Source organism: Acipenser ruthenus, chromosome 30 (assembly GCF_902713425.1).
Source record: "Acipenser ruthenus chromosome 30, fAciRut3.2 maternal haplotype, whole genome shotgun sequence".
NCBI classification, from domain to species: Eukaryota; Metazoa; Chordata; class Actinopteri; order Acipenseriformes; family Acipenseridae; genus Acipenser; species Acipenser ruthenus.
In genome coordinates, this window is record NC_081218.1 from 13,774,968 (window position 1) to 13,791,734 (window position 16,767).

At 44.1% G+C, this 16,767-nt stretch overlaps 1 protein-coding gene across 3 annotated transcripts; it reads left to right on the plus strand.

The window, feature by feature from the left end:
- Window positions 1-5,855: 5,855 nt before the first annotated feature.
- LOC117433938 (calcium/calmodulin-dependent protein kinase type 1D-like) lies at window positions 5,856-16,766 on the plus strand. Of its 3 annotated transcripts, none has more exons than XM_059004781.1 (13): window positions 5,856-6,012; window positions 8,406-8,523; window positions 10,784-10,912; window positions 11,380-11,454; window positions 11,770-11,908; window positions 12,317-12,440; window positions 12,751-12,826; window positions 13,080-13,192; window positions 13,577-13,655; window positions 14,210-14,297; window positions 14,565-14,887; window positions 15,355-15,481; window positions 15,700-16,766. In XM_059004781.1, exons 2-12 carry the CDS (start codon window positions 8,432-8,434, stop codon window positions 15,440-15,442), a joined length of 1,326 nt encoding a protein of 441 aa, XP_058860764.1. In that variant the 5' UTR covers window positions 5,856-6,012; window positions 8,406-8,431; the 3' UTR covers window positions 15,443-15,481; window positions 15,700-16,766. The 3 variants fall into 3 exon arrangements, with proteins under 3 accessions (XP_058860764.1, XP_058860762.1, XP_058860763.1); XM_059004779.1 differs by having other exon boundaries at window positions 5,972-6,116; XM_059004780.1 differs by lacking the exon at window positions 5,856-6,012 and adding an exon at window positions 7,222-7,397.
- Window position 16,767: the final 1 nt, after the last annotated feature.

The following is a 16,767-nucleotide window of genomic DNA, read 5'->3' on the forward strand; positions in this document are numbered from 1 at the left end:
TTCTTGCGCTGCAGTGGTTTAAAACACAGGAGGAAGGACAAAGCCTTATTATATTAGCATATTGACTATTGTTGTTGTTGCTATTATTATCATGGCTATTAGTATCTCTATTAGAACATTAGGAATCGTACTGCTATTGTGTCATGGTTGCATTTTATTATAAAGGATGAATTTGCTTTTCCCATGCATGGTTGTACTATGCGTCACCATAGTTTATCCATGTTTGCCATATTTTTAATATGCTTTACCAAACCCCTCTGTGCTTTCCAATGCTTTCACTGTGCTTTATCTTTTACTAAGGGAAACTTTAGTAAGTGAAATGATCCGAAGGCTTGCGACAGCCTGTATTGCGAACTGTATTCCTTTTACTGTGTGTGAGTATGACATGTGTCATGATTTCAACACGTTTACATCATGGAAATGCAATCTGAACTCATCACTAATGCAAAGTTACATTGCGTAAATAAATACAGGAGAAAGGTGTGACCCAATTTTCCACTGAATATATAACATTGTTTTGTGTTTAGCTTGTAGACGTTTTCTTGAAAATGCGATGTTTATCTCATTTGAAAGAAGAGCTCTGTGTGGGTTTTTTTGGGAAGTCGTGACCTTATATGATAATGTTGAAGATATCAGTTCTGCAGGCGTTTCCTCTAAAACACAATCTCACACCTCAAAGACACAGAGTGTTTGCATCGAGAGCAATCGCCAAACTTCAGGGAGACATCTTTCCCTGTTTGAAAAGGGACGACAAGATACAATTAACACTAGACAGGCTCCAGGAGATCAAACAGAATATGAATCATTAAACAAATAATCTGTAAGGCTGTAATTCTGAAGAAATGACTCTGCTGTTAACTTGCTCACTACACTGATACAGTTTTGTAATGTGAATATAAAAGGAAAAATCAGCACGATTGAACAAATGTTTCAAAAACTGAAGTCTGAACAGTCGGACAATCATTGGGACATGTAGGGACATGTAGAGTTTGAAACAATCACACTACAGTTAAGAAGAGTCTTTGTGATGAAGCTCACAGAGAGCAGAACAATGAACGAGGGTAGCAAACACTGTTCAGATAGCACTGTTTTAGCAGACGTGGTTTTGTGAAGCTTTGTAAAACCTGAATCCAACGTGACCAGAGGAGAAAGGGCAGTGCAGTACATGTCTGAACTGCACCCCCATTCAGAGAAAGGATTTTTTTTTGGTATAAACAAGTCCTACCACTCCAGCGCATGATGACAAAGGAAGTGTTTCAAAGAGAGCAGTCCCAAAATGCAAATCTCTTTTGATCACTCCCCACTTCCTTCTGGGTATTTTTTTTTTTTTAATCTTCGCTCTTGCGAAAAAATGATGCGCAGAACGCAACAGCTCCGCTCAGCCAATCGGAGCTTTGTTGCTGGGGGAGAACGGCGTGTCATGTGATTCTCTGAGCTGTCGATGATGGGGGAGGGCAGGGCCATTGTGAAGGAAGAGAAGAGTTAACTGTTTCATAACCAAACTTGGCACTGAAGCTCAACAACAACAGAATAGAACCACAGGACTGTATTGTAATGCCTTGGGCCTAATTGGCCAAGCAGATCACTAAGTGTGGGAAAGACTGGACTCCCTTTTAAGGTGCTGTTGGTTACCTTTGATCCCAGTAGGCATTTTATATTCATAGTTTTCTTGGCAGGTAATAAAGTTATCAGCTAAAAGAAGGCACTCTGTGAATGGGGTTGGCTGACGGCTGCTTTTAGGGCTTGTGTTTGATACGATGCTAACAGGCTGCGTTTGCTTCTTTATGACAATCTGCCCGCACAAGCATGTTAAAGCCTCGGATTGCTCACACCCTGCGGGTCATTCTCAAGGTGCAGACTCTTTGTTTGAAATTCAAATTAGATTGGACTCTTCCAAGATGAACCCCCAATCTTTCCCACCACTGTTTTACATGTCAATGGAAGGAGGGGGGGGGGGGGGGTGTGAGGGGGGTTCGCTGGTAGTGCTGAGGATCTGGGAGGCAGTGCAGCTTAGTGGTTAAAGTCCTGGACTGGGAGACACAGGCTTAGTGGTTGGAGCTGAGGGACTGGACACTAAGCAGTGTGGAGGATCTGAGGGTCTGGAAGGTAGTGTGCTTAGTGGTTTGGCTGGGAGGCATCATGGCTTAGTGGTTAGAGCAGAGCGACCGGGAGGAGGCAGTGAGGCCTAGTGGGGGGACCCCCTGTGTCTTCTGGTTTTCAGAAGACACAGGCTCTCAATTACTTAACTAGGCTCTCAATTACTTAACTAGACCCTTAATTGAACTGATCATTAGCTTAATTAGACCTTTTTAATTGTTCTCTGCTCCTAAAAAGTTGCAGAGTTCATGTTACTTATAAAATGTTTTAGGTCACTTGAAATCTGCAGCTGTTTAAGAGCTGAAAACAAGTAAAAAGGTCTAATTAAGCAAATGATCGGCTCAATTAAGGGTTTAATTAAGTAATTGAGAGCTCAGTTGGAATGAAAACCAGCAGACACAGGGGGTCCCTGAGAACCGGGGCTGGGAAGCCCTGTCTTAGACCCTTTCAGGAAACTATTAATTTACACAGGAATAAAAAAAAAATACAAAAATGTACCGGCAAACTTTATAGAATTATAGAACGACTGCTTTGATGAATTCCCCATCAAATAAAACCTCCCGTATTAATAACGCGTGGAAACACGACCCGTATGGATTTAGCTGTTATTATATACACGGGACAAAAATAAATAAATACATAAATAAATAAAAAGCTAGGCCCAGACACTGAATGTTGTGGCTTTGGGTAACGCTGTGCCTGCGTGCTCATAAATGGACACAGGAGACTGATAAAACACACTCCTACACACACACATTTCATTTCATTTCAGAAGAGATAAACTTTAAACATGCTTTGTAGTTATATTTTTGAACCCTCAAGCATTGTTAACGAACACACACACACACCCCGACACGCTAACACACGTCTGTTTATTTAGCAGCTGGAGATTTCTTTCACAAGAGCAAAGTCCCAGGGCGGGTAGTGTTTACTTCTGTAAGTCTCTAAGAAATGAAAAAAAAAGTTTTTAGCTGGAGAGAAACATAAGGAGTCCATTCAGCGGAACGATCAAATGGATCATACTTAACCCGCTTTGACTGGCAGGGGACTCATCTGTGTTGTTGTTCCTCATACATAATTGCTATGACATACTTCCAATGCAATCCTAGGCTATATATTGTAACAATAATCTTATTAAAAAGCGCTAATGTTTCTCATGTAACGGAGAGTCATCAGGTAAGAGATTGCATTTCAATGATGGCGCTCGTGTTCTTTTAAGAAAGGCTGAATAACAAAAACGATGATGCAGCTGTGTGTAGTTATTACACGCTAAAGCTGCACAGAATGTCAAAATAAACAAAGCAGTTATCTTTTACAGTTATTGTTATTTAGTGAAATGATATAACGACGTCATAAATAAATGAGCCTCCCAGGGATAGCATGAGATAAGAGGGTCTATTTTACTGCACTGGCCTTGCTGGATGGGTGGCTCTCGTTTCTTTTGTTTGCATGTATTTGAAGAGGGGGCACGCTATTAAGGGGACTCAGCGGTTTAAACGTTTCTTGTTGGGTCTTGTTGGTGTGTAGCAGTATAGACTGCGTCATCACGTTGACTCTGTGTCCGCAGTTTTCACGGCTCAGCCGCAGGGTTTAACTGGGGGCTGAGCTAACAGGTGTCAAAACAACAGCCCTAGTGTGCTGCTACTGAGCGCCACACCTGAATCAACAACCGCAGAGAAACTGGAGCTGCTGAAAAACACACTAAAAGCTGTTTGTGTGACTCTTAAAAGACACTCGCTTTCTGGCGTATCAAGAAATTACTTTCCCTTTAAAGTTCCCGTAAATAAATCCCTTTTAAAGTAAAATTCCAAATAGAGTCAAAAGGTAATCAGTAACACTCTAAAGGGTAGAGGGGGGATGGTTTTAGTAACACTATGTTCATACTTTGACTGGACGTTGTAATAAGAGTTGATAATTGTAGTCGTGCACACTATGAAAAAAGTACAGTATTGAGTAAACTTGAATCCGTGATGTACCGTAATGCACACTACATGCTTACACTATGCATATTATTTCCTTAGATATGTAGCTAGCGGTTATTTATGTGTGCTTTGTCCTGCAGTCATGTGGCTGCACTGCCCTCTCTCGGCATGTGTCAGGTAAGGGTTAACCAGAAAAACCTTCAACAGCAGCCTGGCAGTGTTCAGTTCAACTAATTGTTGGACGCCACTGCCATCTGGTGGCTGGATAGTGTAAAAGCCCCCTAAAATAAACCAGGTGCGTTTTTGCTAAAGCCGGTTCTACAAAACGTCAGCTATAGTTATTTGTGGTCTGATACTGTTATGGTTTTATTACATTTAATTTGAGGTCCTGTGAGTTTGAATTAGCAGATTTTATTTTATTTAGCTTTTTTTTTTTTTTTTTTTTTTTTCCAAAATGCTAACAGACGTCGATCATGTTTTGTTAACAGTAATATGCTGGGTATTTCATAAACAAGGTGCCATAGAAGAAAAACATTGAAGCATGTGAACATTTGTTAGTTCCAGCAAGCTCCGTGTTAAAAGTTAATACAATTTTAAAAAGTAACCTTTAAAACAACGAGTGACCAAAAAGTGTTTTGAATCGATGATGATTTATAATCAAATCGTGCACAAGGGATTTGCACTCAGCACAGAACCGGATATGTGTGTAATTGTTGATCACGCAAGTGTGTCAAACAGCCAAGGGTTCAACACACTAGACTAGCGCTGCTCGGCTCCAGTGCTCTCTGGATCCACTGGCTGAAACGTGGCAGACTTGCCATCGCTCCGCCTGCATCGCGCTTTGCAATCAGCTTGCGGTTATGCAGTTCTGTGCTCAAGTTCAAATGGGTGAACAGACAGAGAGATGGCGGGGGTCATCAAAGTCCAAAGCGCTTGAGCGCTGAACGCCGCGCTCCTGTTTCAGAATGGGATCAGAATGCCCTCTCGAGTGCCCGTCTCTCTCATGCAGTTGATGGAGCGGAGGCGCTCGCTGCCCTCTCGAGTGCCCGTCTCTCTCATGCAGTTGATGGAGCGGAGGCGCTCGCTGCCCTCTCGAGTGCCCGTCTCTCTCATGCAGTTGATGGAGCGGAGGCGCTCGCTGCCCTCTCGAGTGCCCGTCTCTCTCATGCAGTTGATGGAGCGGAGGCGCTCGCTGCCCTCTCGAGTGCCCGTCTCTCTCATGCAGTTGATGGAGCGGAGGCGCTCGCTGCCCTCTCGAGTGCCCGTCTCTCTCATGCAGTTGATGGAGCGGAGGCGCTCGCTGCCCTCTCGAGTGCCCGTCTCTCTCATGCAGTTGATGGAGCGGAGGCGCTCGCTGCCCTCTCGAGTGCCCGTCTCTCTCATGCAGTTGAAGGCCCGGTGGGGCTTGTTAGTTATGGTTAGTGCCTGCTTTCTGCTTTTCCATTAGCTCGCTGTTTATTTGGTGCCGCAAATTGAAACAGTGCAGCCGGCGGTGTGGTGCAAAGCACTGTCGTTGTGAATGGTGCCCCCTGTCGGTGAGTTGAGATTACACTCTCTACAAACATGAATGCAGGCGATCGTTGTAGAGTTCTGTGAAACAGTTCACATTCTGCCAGGCTGGTGCATGCCGTTATTCAGCATGGGTTTATAGGTCCAACTTGATCGAGGTATTTGCATCAAAGTGCAATTTGCACCAACTGTTTCACCGATGAATAAAACGCCGTTACAACATTAGTAACAAACAATACAGCCATACGCTCCGGTCCTTAAAGAGCGTGTCTATATAAGGGCTGTGCTCCTTTGAGCTCTTTATATAACAACCTGTTTGTTCATCTCTTGGCAGATCACAAATTAGCCAGCTGGTCCCCACCTCGTTCTTAATCCCCGGCGTGTTTGATTTATACAGTTCACGCTCCGATCTCCTCAGACCTGACTGGGTGGGACAGGCGAGTCAGAGGCAGCACACGGTGCGACAGGCGCTTCGTGTCTCTAGGTAAGCGAAAAGCTTCCTTCATTAGACCCATTCACAGAACTGCGCTGAAGGCGGCCGGCAGGAACCGAGCTTGAAACCTGAACGCATGTTACTCCCTAGCAAAGGTAATGTAAGAGAGCTTTAGATTGTACTGCAGGAGGTGTCTTCAGTGCAATACGGATCGATGCTCATTACTCGGGACGGGTGTGTCATTCAGGGGTACAGAACCCTGTTTTCATCAATCACCACGAGGGAATGGGTCATTTTAAGTTGCTTTTGCAAATGCAAGGTCATGACTTGGTTGCAGTAAGAATGCGATATGTTTTTTGGGTTTTTTTTTAATAGAGATGTTTTAACAGTGCAAGTTTGGTGGGGTTTGAAGAAAGGACAGTTATAGTAATGCGAAGTCAGTTTAGTTTTTAGTAAGTGTTTTGTTCTCGGACTGTTTGATTGGATTGTAGTTCTCGTTTGAAGAAGCTGTTCTTAGGGGATTTTCTGGGGGTTTGATAATGCAACCAGTGCACTTTTCGTGTGTTATTGTGATTATATTGTTTTATTTGTTGGTGTGGTTATATTATCAGTACTGTAATGCAGCGATGGGTATACAGACTCGAACTAAAGTAATTACCGGCAATGCTTAAACCAAACCCCGTATTCATCCATTGTACACATTATAACAACGTTCCTCTGTGCGTGGATTTCACAACGACTCTTGTTAGGTATATAACTGTGTAAGTAAAGAAATCCATCTAGTTTTTGACTCGATACGCGGTTAAGAATAATACTGATCCTGTTGTTGGTTTCCATGGGAACAGTTTGATTGCTTGCAATCCGCTCGCGCAAAAACATCTCGAGCCTGCTCCGCACCAGCGATTCTTTCTGGAAAAGACAGCAAACGGGTTCTGCTCAATTATTAAGGGTTTTGAAAGGTTTTAATTGTACATTTTAGCTTTGGGCATTTATAAAACGTACATATTATTATTATTATTATTATTATTATTATTATTATTATTATTATTATTATTATTATTATTATTATTATTATTATTGTTATTATTATTATTATTATTATTATTATTATTATTATTATTATTATTATTATTAATATTATTATGATTGTAACAACGCTCAGTTTATTTTCCACGTGCATGAATGATGCTAAACTGCAGAAACCCCAATACATGGCACTTGAAGATCTGTATTAAATAGGATATTCGTTTTCTTTTGCCTGCTGCTACAGTTATGCGTGTTAATAACTGATTGCACAGGTGTTACCTGATAGGCTTAGCTTCAGAATCTGGTGTCAGCACACTCAGGTGTATTAGCGAACAGGTATTCACAGGGACAGTAACAGCAACACCTGGCTGCAGCCGGACCTCCGGGATTGCCAATGACAACAGATAGCGGTATTATTACTATATTCAGTATTCGGTATTCATTGTGCTTTATTACTCTTTGCAATGCTTTCCCATGCTTTCACTGTGCTTTATTACTCTTTGCAATGCTTTCCCATGCTTTCACTGTGCTGCGTTATTACTCTTTGCAATGCTTTCCCATGCTTTCACTGCGTTATTACTCTTTGCAATGCTTTTGTTATGCTAAACGTTTCTAAGGATGGACATGGATGAATCAGTTTGAACCACAGTGAATGAGTCACTCTGTATTTCTGGTAGATGTGTTGCTTGGTACACAGTGTGAAATCAGATCAAGTGTGTGTAATTCCTTCTGTAACTGAAGGGGCCATCTCAGATAGGGTAAGAGGCACCTTCTCTGTGCTGAGCTAATGCTTTTAAAGCGGAGTTTGTTGTTTTAAGAAGCTGGGAGGCTTGCACACAGTTATATAAAGGTAGGCTTGGGCTTGCCATGGCAGTGGAAGAGTGTGCAATGAGAATCTCTTGTTTTGAGGATTGCCCAGCTGAAGTGCAGCCTCTCCTTGCTTCAGTGTCTGCGGAGAGTATGCCTCAAGAGATTACAGTTCAGGAATGGAGATAAGACCCCAGTTGCTTAGCAGTTTGATCCATTCCTGGTTTTACTATGAGTTTAATAAGCTTGTTACCTGTACGCCGTGGCTCCAGTATTGAGCTGAGTCTTTTTTTTTCTTTCCTGCAGTCTGTGACTTGTTATCAGTTCATTTCGCCGCAGCTAGTTTCCCATTGTTTTCCAGAAGCTCACGTGACACTGCAGCCTTTCACCCTTCCTATGAGATGCCACGCTATGGAGCTGAAAGGGCACAGCCTCGGCTGGAATGAGACATTCAAATGCAGTTTAGCAGGAGTGAACGGCTACACAAAGCGACATTTGATAGTCTACTGCTAGACTTGTTTTCCGCTGCCACACAAACTGGCGAGGTCAGAATAAAACAGGGTCATTGTGTAAATAATCCCCCGTTCCTCCTTTTCTACTCCTCTCGGTAGAATTCCCTGTGAAGCCTCAGGACAAGATGGGTCGCAAAGAAGGAGAGGACAGCCGGTCCTGGAAGAAAATGACGGATAACATCCAGGACACCTTTGAGTTCTTGGAGATGCTCGGATCGTAAGTACAGTGCAGGAGAATCACCCCACGTTTACTGCAGTGCTTTCCCAGAACTGTCTACCAGCATGTTAATAGAGGAACTTATTTAACATGGCTCTATAATAACATTATAGCTGGCCTGACCTGCACTGATGACAATCTGGACTGACGAAATGTTTTCTGAAATGAGTAAAGCAAGCAGACAGAATATCTTTTGTGGGACTGAATTCCAGCGGCCCAGGGTCACTAGTGCAGAATTATATGGTGCAGGCGGTTATACTGTCTATATCCGGGACCCCAGAAATGACACTAATCCACCAGATTCCTGGCTAAAACACAGCATTTAAAAATAATAGAGCTTGCTATCTCGTTAGGGAAGTGCCAGATGCCATTATTGGATTTATCTGAGACTTCACGGCACCCTGGGAAAAGGAGTTGCCAACACCACTGTGATCTTTAACTGTCTGATGTCCGTGGAGGCTCAGTGGCTGTGTAGCACACTGCGCTGCAGGGACACACTGTGCTGCAGGGACACACTGCACTGCAGGGACACACTGCGCTGCAGGGACACACTGTCACTCCCAATCAAGTGTCCCCGATAATACCTTTTCAATAACCAGTCAACCTGGCTCGGGGATCCTGGCAATGAAGGACTGATCTCAGGAAGAGACTGGAAAACTTCCAAGAAGTGGGATTTCAGACTTTGTTTTTCAGAATTTAAATACATAATTTAAAGAGGCTGGTCTTATTTTGGTATACCACTTAAATAAATAAATAAATAAATAAATAAATAAATAAATAAATAAATAATGACTTGCAGAAGAATCTTTACTCCAAATGCTTCATTTTACTTTATTGATCAGTCATTAATTAGAAAATTAATTAAAGTGAAAAAAAAATTTGAATACTTTATGCAGGGTGGCATCAATTTCAGGCGCTCGTTTCTTAATTACTTATTAGGATTTATACAGTGTATAGAGTGGCTGTTTAAAACAGCTTATCATTTAGGATCAAATGAATAACATAAACCCCACTGCTGTATTTAAATACCACATGATAATTCATTTTAATGACAGGATTAGGACTGCATTACATCATTTTGTAATTCCTGTTATGCAGTTGCAGTGTAATGTAACCCTGACGAAACTCTGACTCATGCAGATTTAGAAATTGCTCCTCGTCCCACATGGCCTCTTGAGCACTGAGCACGATGCCCCTGTAAAAACAGAAACGCTTGTTTAGTCTTATTTTGCTTTTAAATGTGTAGACTCTTGATTGTTCCTAATTCATTAATGATTTCAACAGTCGTGGGTACTTAAGCACCTGCCAGCTGAGAGATCTGTGTTAGTCCTCTATCAGGCGAGGCGGGGGGGAGTGTTGTCTACCTGATTTTATTACAGTTTCAAGTCAGTCGGTTCTCGCCTCGCAACAGGGAAATGCAGCTTTTATAGGGTGTGGCTTTTTAAACCACCTGTCAGCGAATTGCCACCCGTCTCAAGACTAACATTGCTGTAGAAATAGCAAGGACAGGTGCAAATAGATTACAAGACAGTGATCGTCTTATCGAGTCGGTGACACCAGAGCAGAGACGATTAGCAGAAGGAACATCTTAAGGGATTGCAGTGCTTAAGACTGTTCCAGTTATATATACACACCTTGCCTTCTGGGGGAGGGAGAGGCTGGGTTTGATTTTTACCTGTTCATTTCAGGGTGTATTCAGGTATAGTGTTTAACTCTGTCATTGATAACCTCCTAGTGCTGCAGGCAGTAATGGAAGCAGGAAGCTGTCGTAATGCATCGCATGTATTTGTCATTCGATCATTACTCTCAGAGTTTGAGGGCTGTAATGTCATTCCGAATGCAGTTCTAGGGCAGTGGTCAGGCTGGCTGTTTTCAGTCTGGATTGTCCCTCTGTGTATAGCCCTCTCCCCACTGAGCCTCTGAATCCTTCCCGGTTTCTGTTATATAAGAGATTGATACATACTTTTTCATTTACTTTCATACATGTGATATAGTTGTGCAAACGTTTTGAAACTTACTAATGACAGGATCCACAAATCACACACCAGTGAATCACCTGTTTGTCAGCACCTGATTTCTGTGTGGAGCGCTCAGTCCCAAGCGAATATTTGGTTCGTGCAGCACTCAGTCATTTCCATGTGCATGCTGTCTCTGTTTTGTGATGTTTGCATGCAGTTATTTAAAGAGTGAAGGCTCTCTGGCTGTGCCGCGTGGCGTGTTGGTTTGCTCAGTCCTGACCGGGCTGTGCTGTGTGTTTCAGGGGGGCGTTCTCAGAGGTCTTCCTGGTCAAGGAAAGGAAGACCGGGATGCAAGTCGCTCTGAAGTGCATAAAGAAAATGCCGAACATGCACGACGCCAACCTAGAAAACGAGATCGCTGTCCTCAGAAAGTGAGTACCCGCTCTGCCCTCTCCTCTCCTCTCAGTGGACCCAGCTCCAGCAGCTTCGCCAGTCTCCTTGTCAAACAGTTCTGTAACACAGTACTAAAACTAGTCTAAGTAAAAACAGGTTTTTGTTAAAAACACTCCATGCACGACTTCAGGTCAAACTTTTCAGCTGGTGCCTTCATCAGTGCAGTTTGTGTGAAACACTGAAGAATATGATATATATTTTTTATATAAAACATTTGTTTAGAAATTCTTGCACGCTTCACGCAATGCATTCTAGCGGATGGATAACGGCAATACAACTCCTCAGCTGCAGAATAACTCTTGCTGTAGTTTGCCTTGCTTTTGCGTTTGCTACACTTCACCTTGCTGCTGCTGCTCCTTGTTGTTCTCTAGCCCCCTGCCTGCCTGTGCTTTATTCTGAATGCGTTGCTAACGTGGGCAGCGGCTGTTTCTTTTTAACATTTCAGAATCAAACACGAGAATGTTGTGGCCCTGGAGGATTTCTACGAGAGTCAAACCCATTACTACCTCGCCATGCAGCTGTGAGTATGAAGAACCACGAGCTGACAGCTACAGCACCTTCTTATCTCAGAGGATCCCTCCTTCTGTCTTATTCTTTGAAGGAACGAGCCGCTGTTGCACTGCGGAGAAAGGCAATTCTTCTGGGACAAATCGCTGTGGGGAAAATAACCACTAGACCAGAGTGGCTGCTTTCTGCAGTATAGAAGCCAGTGTTTCTTTGTAACAAATGGTGTCGATCACAAGTATAAAGCAGGCATTCGTTGTGGCAGCTCCTGAGTGCAGCTGCAGAGCGGGTGCAGTGCTGGAGTTGTGAGCGCTTCGCTCTTTCTCTCCAGGGTGTCGGGAGGAGAGCTGTTTGACCGGATCCTGGAACGCGGTGTTTACACGGAGAAGGACGCCAGCCTGGTGCTTCGGCAGGTCCTGAGCGCGGTTGGATACCTGCACAGGAATGGCATTGTGCACCGGGACCTCAAGGTACACTGAGGCACAAATCACTTTCCCTTTAACTTGAACAGGACTTTAACATTGTCGTGTGGTGTCACCTGCTACAGATCTGCAAAAAACAAAGTACTGAAATATTGCTCTGTATTCTGTTTTAGCACCACCTGCTGGCCAAACTTTTAAAATACTAACTGTGCATTAAGATGTGGGTTTCTTTATGCACACTGCTGCCACCTGGTGGCTGTATATAAAAAATGCACAGAGGGTTCAATTAAACAATTAGAACTGGTTTGGAACAAAGACGGGGAGTGGAGTGGCCAACTCTGGACACCCCTGCTCTTGATCCCCCGTTTGTGTCCAGAGTAGCTAGCTGTGTGACTCTGACGCAGTGCCCCCTCTCTCTCTCTTTCTCTCTCTCTCTCTCTCTCTCTCTGTCTCCAGCCCGAGAACCTGCTGTACTACAGTCCGGACGAGAACTCCAAAATCATGATCAGCGACTTCGGGCTGTCCAAGATGGAGGACAACGGCATCATGTCCACGGCCTGCGGGACACCGGGATACGTAGGTGAGCACGGGTCAACTGGGGGTCACGCTGCAGATAACCTCCGTTCATCCCAAAAATGAGCAGAACACGGGAATCTTATGGTTAATAATCCACAAGCAGATCTAAAGCGGTGACTTTAAAGAGATCGCTCCCTAATGAACAGTGTGCATGTTCAGAAACACTGAAAGACACTTTAATGATAAACGATGAAACTCTTGCCATGGAGTTCATTGAGTTCTGCAACGCAGTCTTCATGCAGGCTGCAGATCGTTCACTGAGATCCCTGTTGATGACAGCGCTCTATGAGACGGTTTGTTGTCTTCCCTCTCAGCCCCTGAGGTCCTGGCTCAGAAACCCTACAGCAAGGCTGTTGACTGCTGGTCGATTGGAGTCATCACATACATCCTGTGAGTACCTGCACCTTTCACTGCAGCCCCGCCCAGCCCGGACACTCTGAGAAGCTGATATTCACCTCTGCTGCAGCGTAGTCAAATGTGATGAACACTGCCCCCTTGAGGACAATGGCAGAAACTACAGCTGTAGAGCTGGAATTCTATTTGTTACTTAATACTTTATTATTATTATTATTATTATTATTATTATTATTATTATTATTATTATTATTACCACACTGTTTGACTGATCCAGTTTGTTTCCCAGGCTGTGTGGATACCCTCCCTTCTATGAAGACACAGAGTCGAGACTGTTTTCCAAGATCATGGAGGCGCGCTACGAGTTTGACTCCCCCTTCTGGGATGACATCTCTGAGTCGGGTAGGTGCCTCTCTGTTTCTGAAGAACATCTCCGAGTCGGGTAGGTGCCTCTCTGTTTCTGAAGAACATCTCCGAGTCGGGTAGGTGCCTCTCTGTTTCTGAAGAACATCTCCGAGTCGGGTAGGTGCCTCTCTGTTTCTGAAGAACATCTCCGAGTCGGGTAGGTGCCTCTCTGTTTCTGAAGAGAAATGAATTTCACTGGAGACCAAACCGAAACGATGGGAAGTTTCCCCATACCGTTCCACTAGCACCTGTGTTCTTATGAGGAAGGAGGAATGCAAATAGCACAGCCTCTTAACTGCTGCTCCTGGCTGCAGTGTTATAAAGGGGAGCGTTGCACACGCTGTATATTAAAGGCGGTCTTCTCGTTCTTTTATTTCACAGCTAAGGATTTCATTCGCAACATGATGCACAAGAACCCTGAGGAGCGTTACAGCTGTGAGAAAGCTCTGAGACACCCCTGGTGAGTGAGAGAGAGAGAGAGAGACAACATTCCTGTCCATCGCCTCGCGTCCTCACACTCTGCAGTGCATACTGCTGACACTCGCTTTGTTCTGATCACTCCTGGGGCCAGTTAGACAATTGCACTAAAAAGTAATATAAACGACTACCCACATTAACATGTTAACTCTAAATACCCCAGCAATAATCACAGGTACAAATGCAGAAATGTACTATATAACTTTTTCAAAGGGTCGCCAAAAGTGGTTATAAACACAAGAGTAATGAAGGACTAATAAATGTTAAATTTACATTTTAACTGCAAATTGCACAAATCACATTTGATACTGATACACAGCATTACAGCCAGCTGGCTCCCAGGCCTGTCTACAAGCACGAAGCGTGCGGTACGCCATCGCCACCTGCTGGACATTTGCAGCATAACGATTCATTTTGAGGGATTTCAAGTTGATGTGAAATCTGAATTCTGTGCGTTTCTCTGCCCTGCCATACAGCCTTTGTCTGGCTTCCCATTTCCCAGCTAACCAGCCTCCTATCATTGCTTTCATTCCCCAGGATTTCTGGCAAGACGGCTCGCAGCCAAGACATCTACTACTCCGTCAGCATGAATATCCAAAAGAACTTCGCCAGGTTGAAGTGGAGAGTGAGTCTCACTGTGTCACTTAATAAATCAAATGGTTTATAGTTCAGAAAAGAAGGGAAATGTAGCTTCATACCCTCAAGTTGTATAAACGAAGCTATGGTATACCGGTAGAGTGCATTCATAATTCACAATGTATCAATCACTTGGGTAATGTAGAACCCCTTTCCTATGTTTAGCTGCATGTTCAGCATGTAGAGGCAAACCCAGTAGAAGTTCATATAGCTATGGTGCAATGACATTTTATACCATTGTTTGTTTTTTTTTCAGCAAGCCTTCAATGCTGCCACTGCAGTGAACCGCATGAAGAAGCTACACCTGAACACAGTCACAGAGGGGAGCCAACAGGCCAGCACACAGGTTCCTGTGATCCGGGTCACTGAAGTTCCCCCGCAGGACTCTCCCGAGAGGAGCCTCAGCGCTGAGCAGAACCTGGGGAAGAACGGCTACATCGCTGTGCCGGCCAACCAGTGTGAAATGAAGAGCCACTACCACCCCCTCCGCATCCACTGTGAGCCGCCAGACTCCCTGCGCGTTGAGAACGGGAGCTCACTATCGGATCCCACCAACTTCAACAGCGCTGTCATTAACCAGTACGTACACGACTGGGCTTACAGCGTGCCTCCCAGTCCCACTGCTCTAACCACTAGACCACACTGCCTTCCAGTCCCTCAGCTCTAACCACTAGACCACACTGCCTCCCAGTCCCTCTGCTCTAACCACTAGACCACACTGCCTCCCAGTCCCTCAGCTCTAACCACTAGACCACACTGCCTCCCAGTCCCTCTGCTCTAACCACTAGACCACACTGCCTCCCAGTCCCTCAGCTCTAACCACTAGACCACACTGCCTCCCAGTCCCTCAGCTCTAACCACTAGACCACAATGCCTCCCAGTCCCTCAGCTAGACAGCACTACAGTGTCGTATTTGAAGATGTTCTTAATAAAGAAAAAAATAAATCTTGACTTAAGAAATCCCTGATCTCCATCTCATACCCCACCCAGTAAGTTCACCAGCCTCATGCATGCATGCATTCATTCATTTTCCATGCTTTCTCTAGTGCTGTGACCCCGACGTTGAACATCACAGTGAGGAGGCTGAAAGATAACAGCGGCCAGCTTCAGACTGGAGTCTGCTCCATCATGTGAGCTGCCCTGCAGCCGTGTGACTGGGGCTGAGCAATGCAGGTAGAGTAGCTCCCTGCAAACAGAGGCTCAAGTAACATGGATGCAACAGCAGTATCACTACAGGCGTTTTGTGCCAGTGAAACTCAAACTTGTAGGAGACCTTGTCTGTCAGTTTTGTGTTGATATTTAATTCTTAGTGAAAGAAAGTCACACCTGGCTGTTTTTTTTTTTCTCAGACAGAGTGCTGAGCTGACAGTGTTTTTGTTTTGTTGTTGCAGGAGTCTAATCTAGGTTTTGGAGGAGCCACAACAGTTTACAAGCGGACAGAGCCAGCACAGGCTGCTGTGTGTGATTGAACTGGAGCTGGAGAAAGGGGGAGACAAACCCTCCTGCCTGTGCCTGTCGCCAGAGGATTACTGAGTGCCTAGCGTAATAGAAACGACATACCATTGTCTGTGAGAGTCCCAGAGGAGTTTAGGAACTAGCAGAGGCAGGGTACATTTTATTTTCTTGTTCGCTAACTACTGATGCTCTATATTAGCATTTTCACCTGATGAGACTGACTTTAAGAAAAATGTGAAGTGTAATATAATTTGAATTCATGTCTCAGTAATGATTTTGTTTTCCCCCCAGCTGCCTCTGCATAAGTTGCAGCTTGGTTAGTTCAATATAAATCTGAAAAGTGCTTGATTTGTAACTGCAATATTAATGCAAGCGAATGTCATTTTGATTTTCGTCAGTACTGTACTTAAACTAGAAGTTACTTCGGACATCATCTCACATTAACTATAATTGTGTTGTTATGGTCGTCCTCAGGATCCACGCCGGAGTCCTGGTGGCTAGCTCTGTTTTAAACTGGTCAGAGACGGCTGTTGTGCTGGTTTTTAACTGGTCCTGCTGGTTCGACAGACGGTGCATTTGGTGTTTTTAAGGATTCAGTAGTTTCATGACATTTATAACCTCCAGCTGCTGCAAGTATAAGCAGGAACGTGACTGTCTGTTTCTAAGGTAGCAGGTTTGAGGGTCAGTGTTGAAACGTCCTCTCCAGCTCTCTTTAGCGCAGTATGAGGTGTGACAGACCCTCTGAAGACCCCTTATTGCACACTGTATGAATAGGAGTGCTACACCCTATACATGCACACAAGCAAAGCAAATCTGGAGTAGCATTGCTTTGCTATTACATTAGAAACTGATATATATTTGTGTAAGAGAGAATGTACTGTAATCCACAACTGGGTTATCAGAAGCACAGTGTGTCATGCTTTGTGTGTTCTTGTGCTGTAACATGTTTAAACAGGAGTGCTGTATATCTCCTCTCATGAATAAAGCATCGTCCTGTACTATAT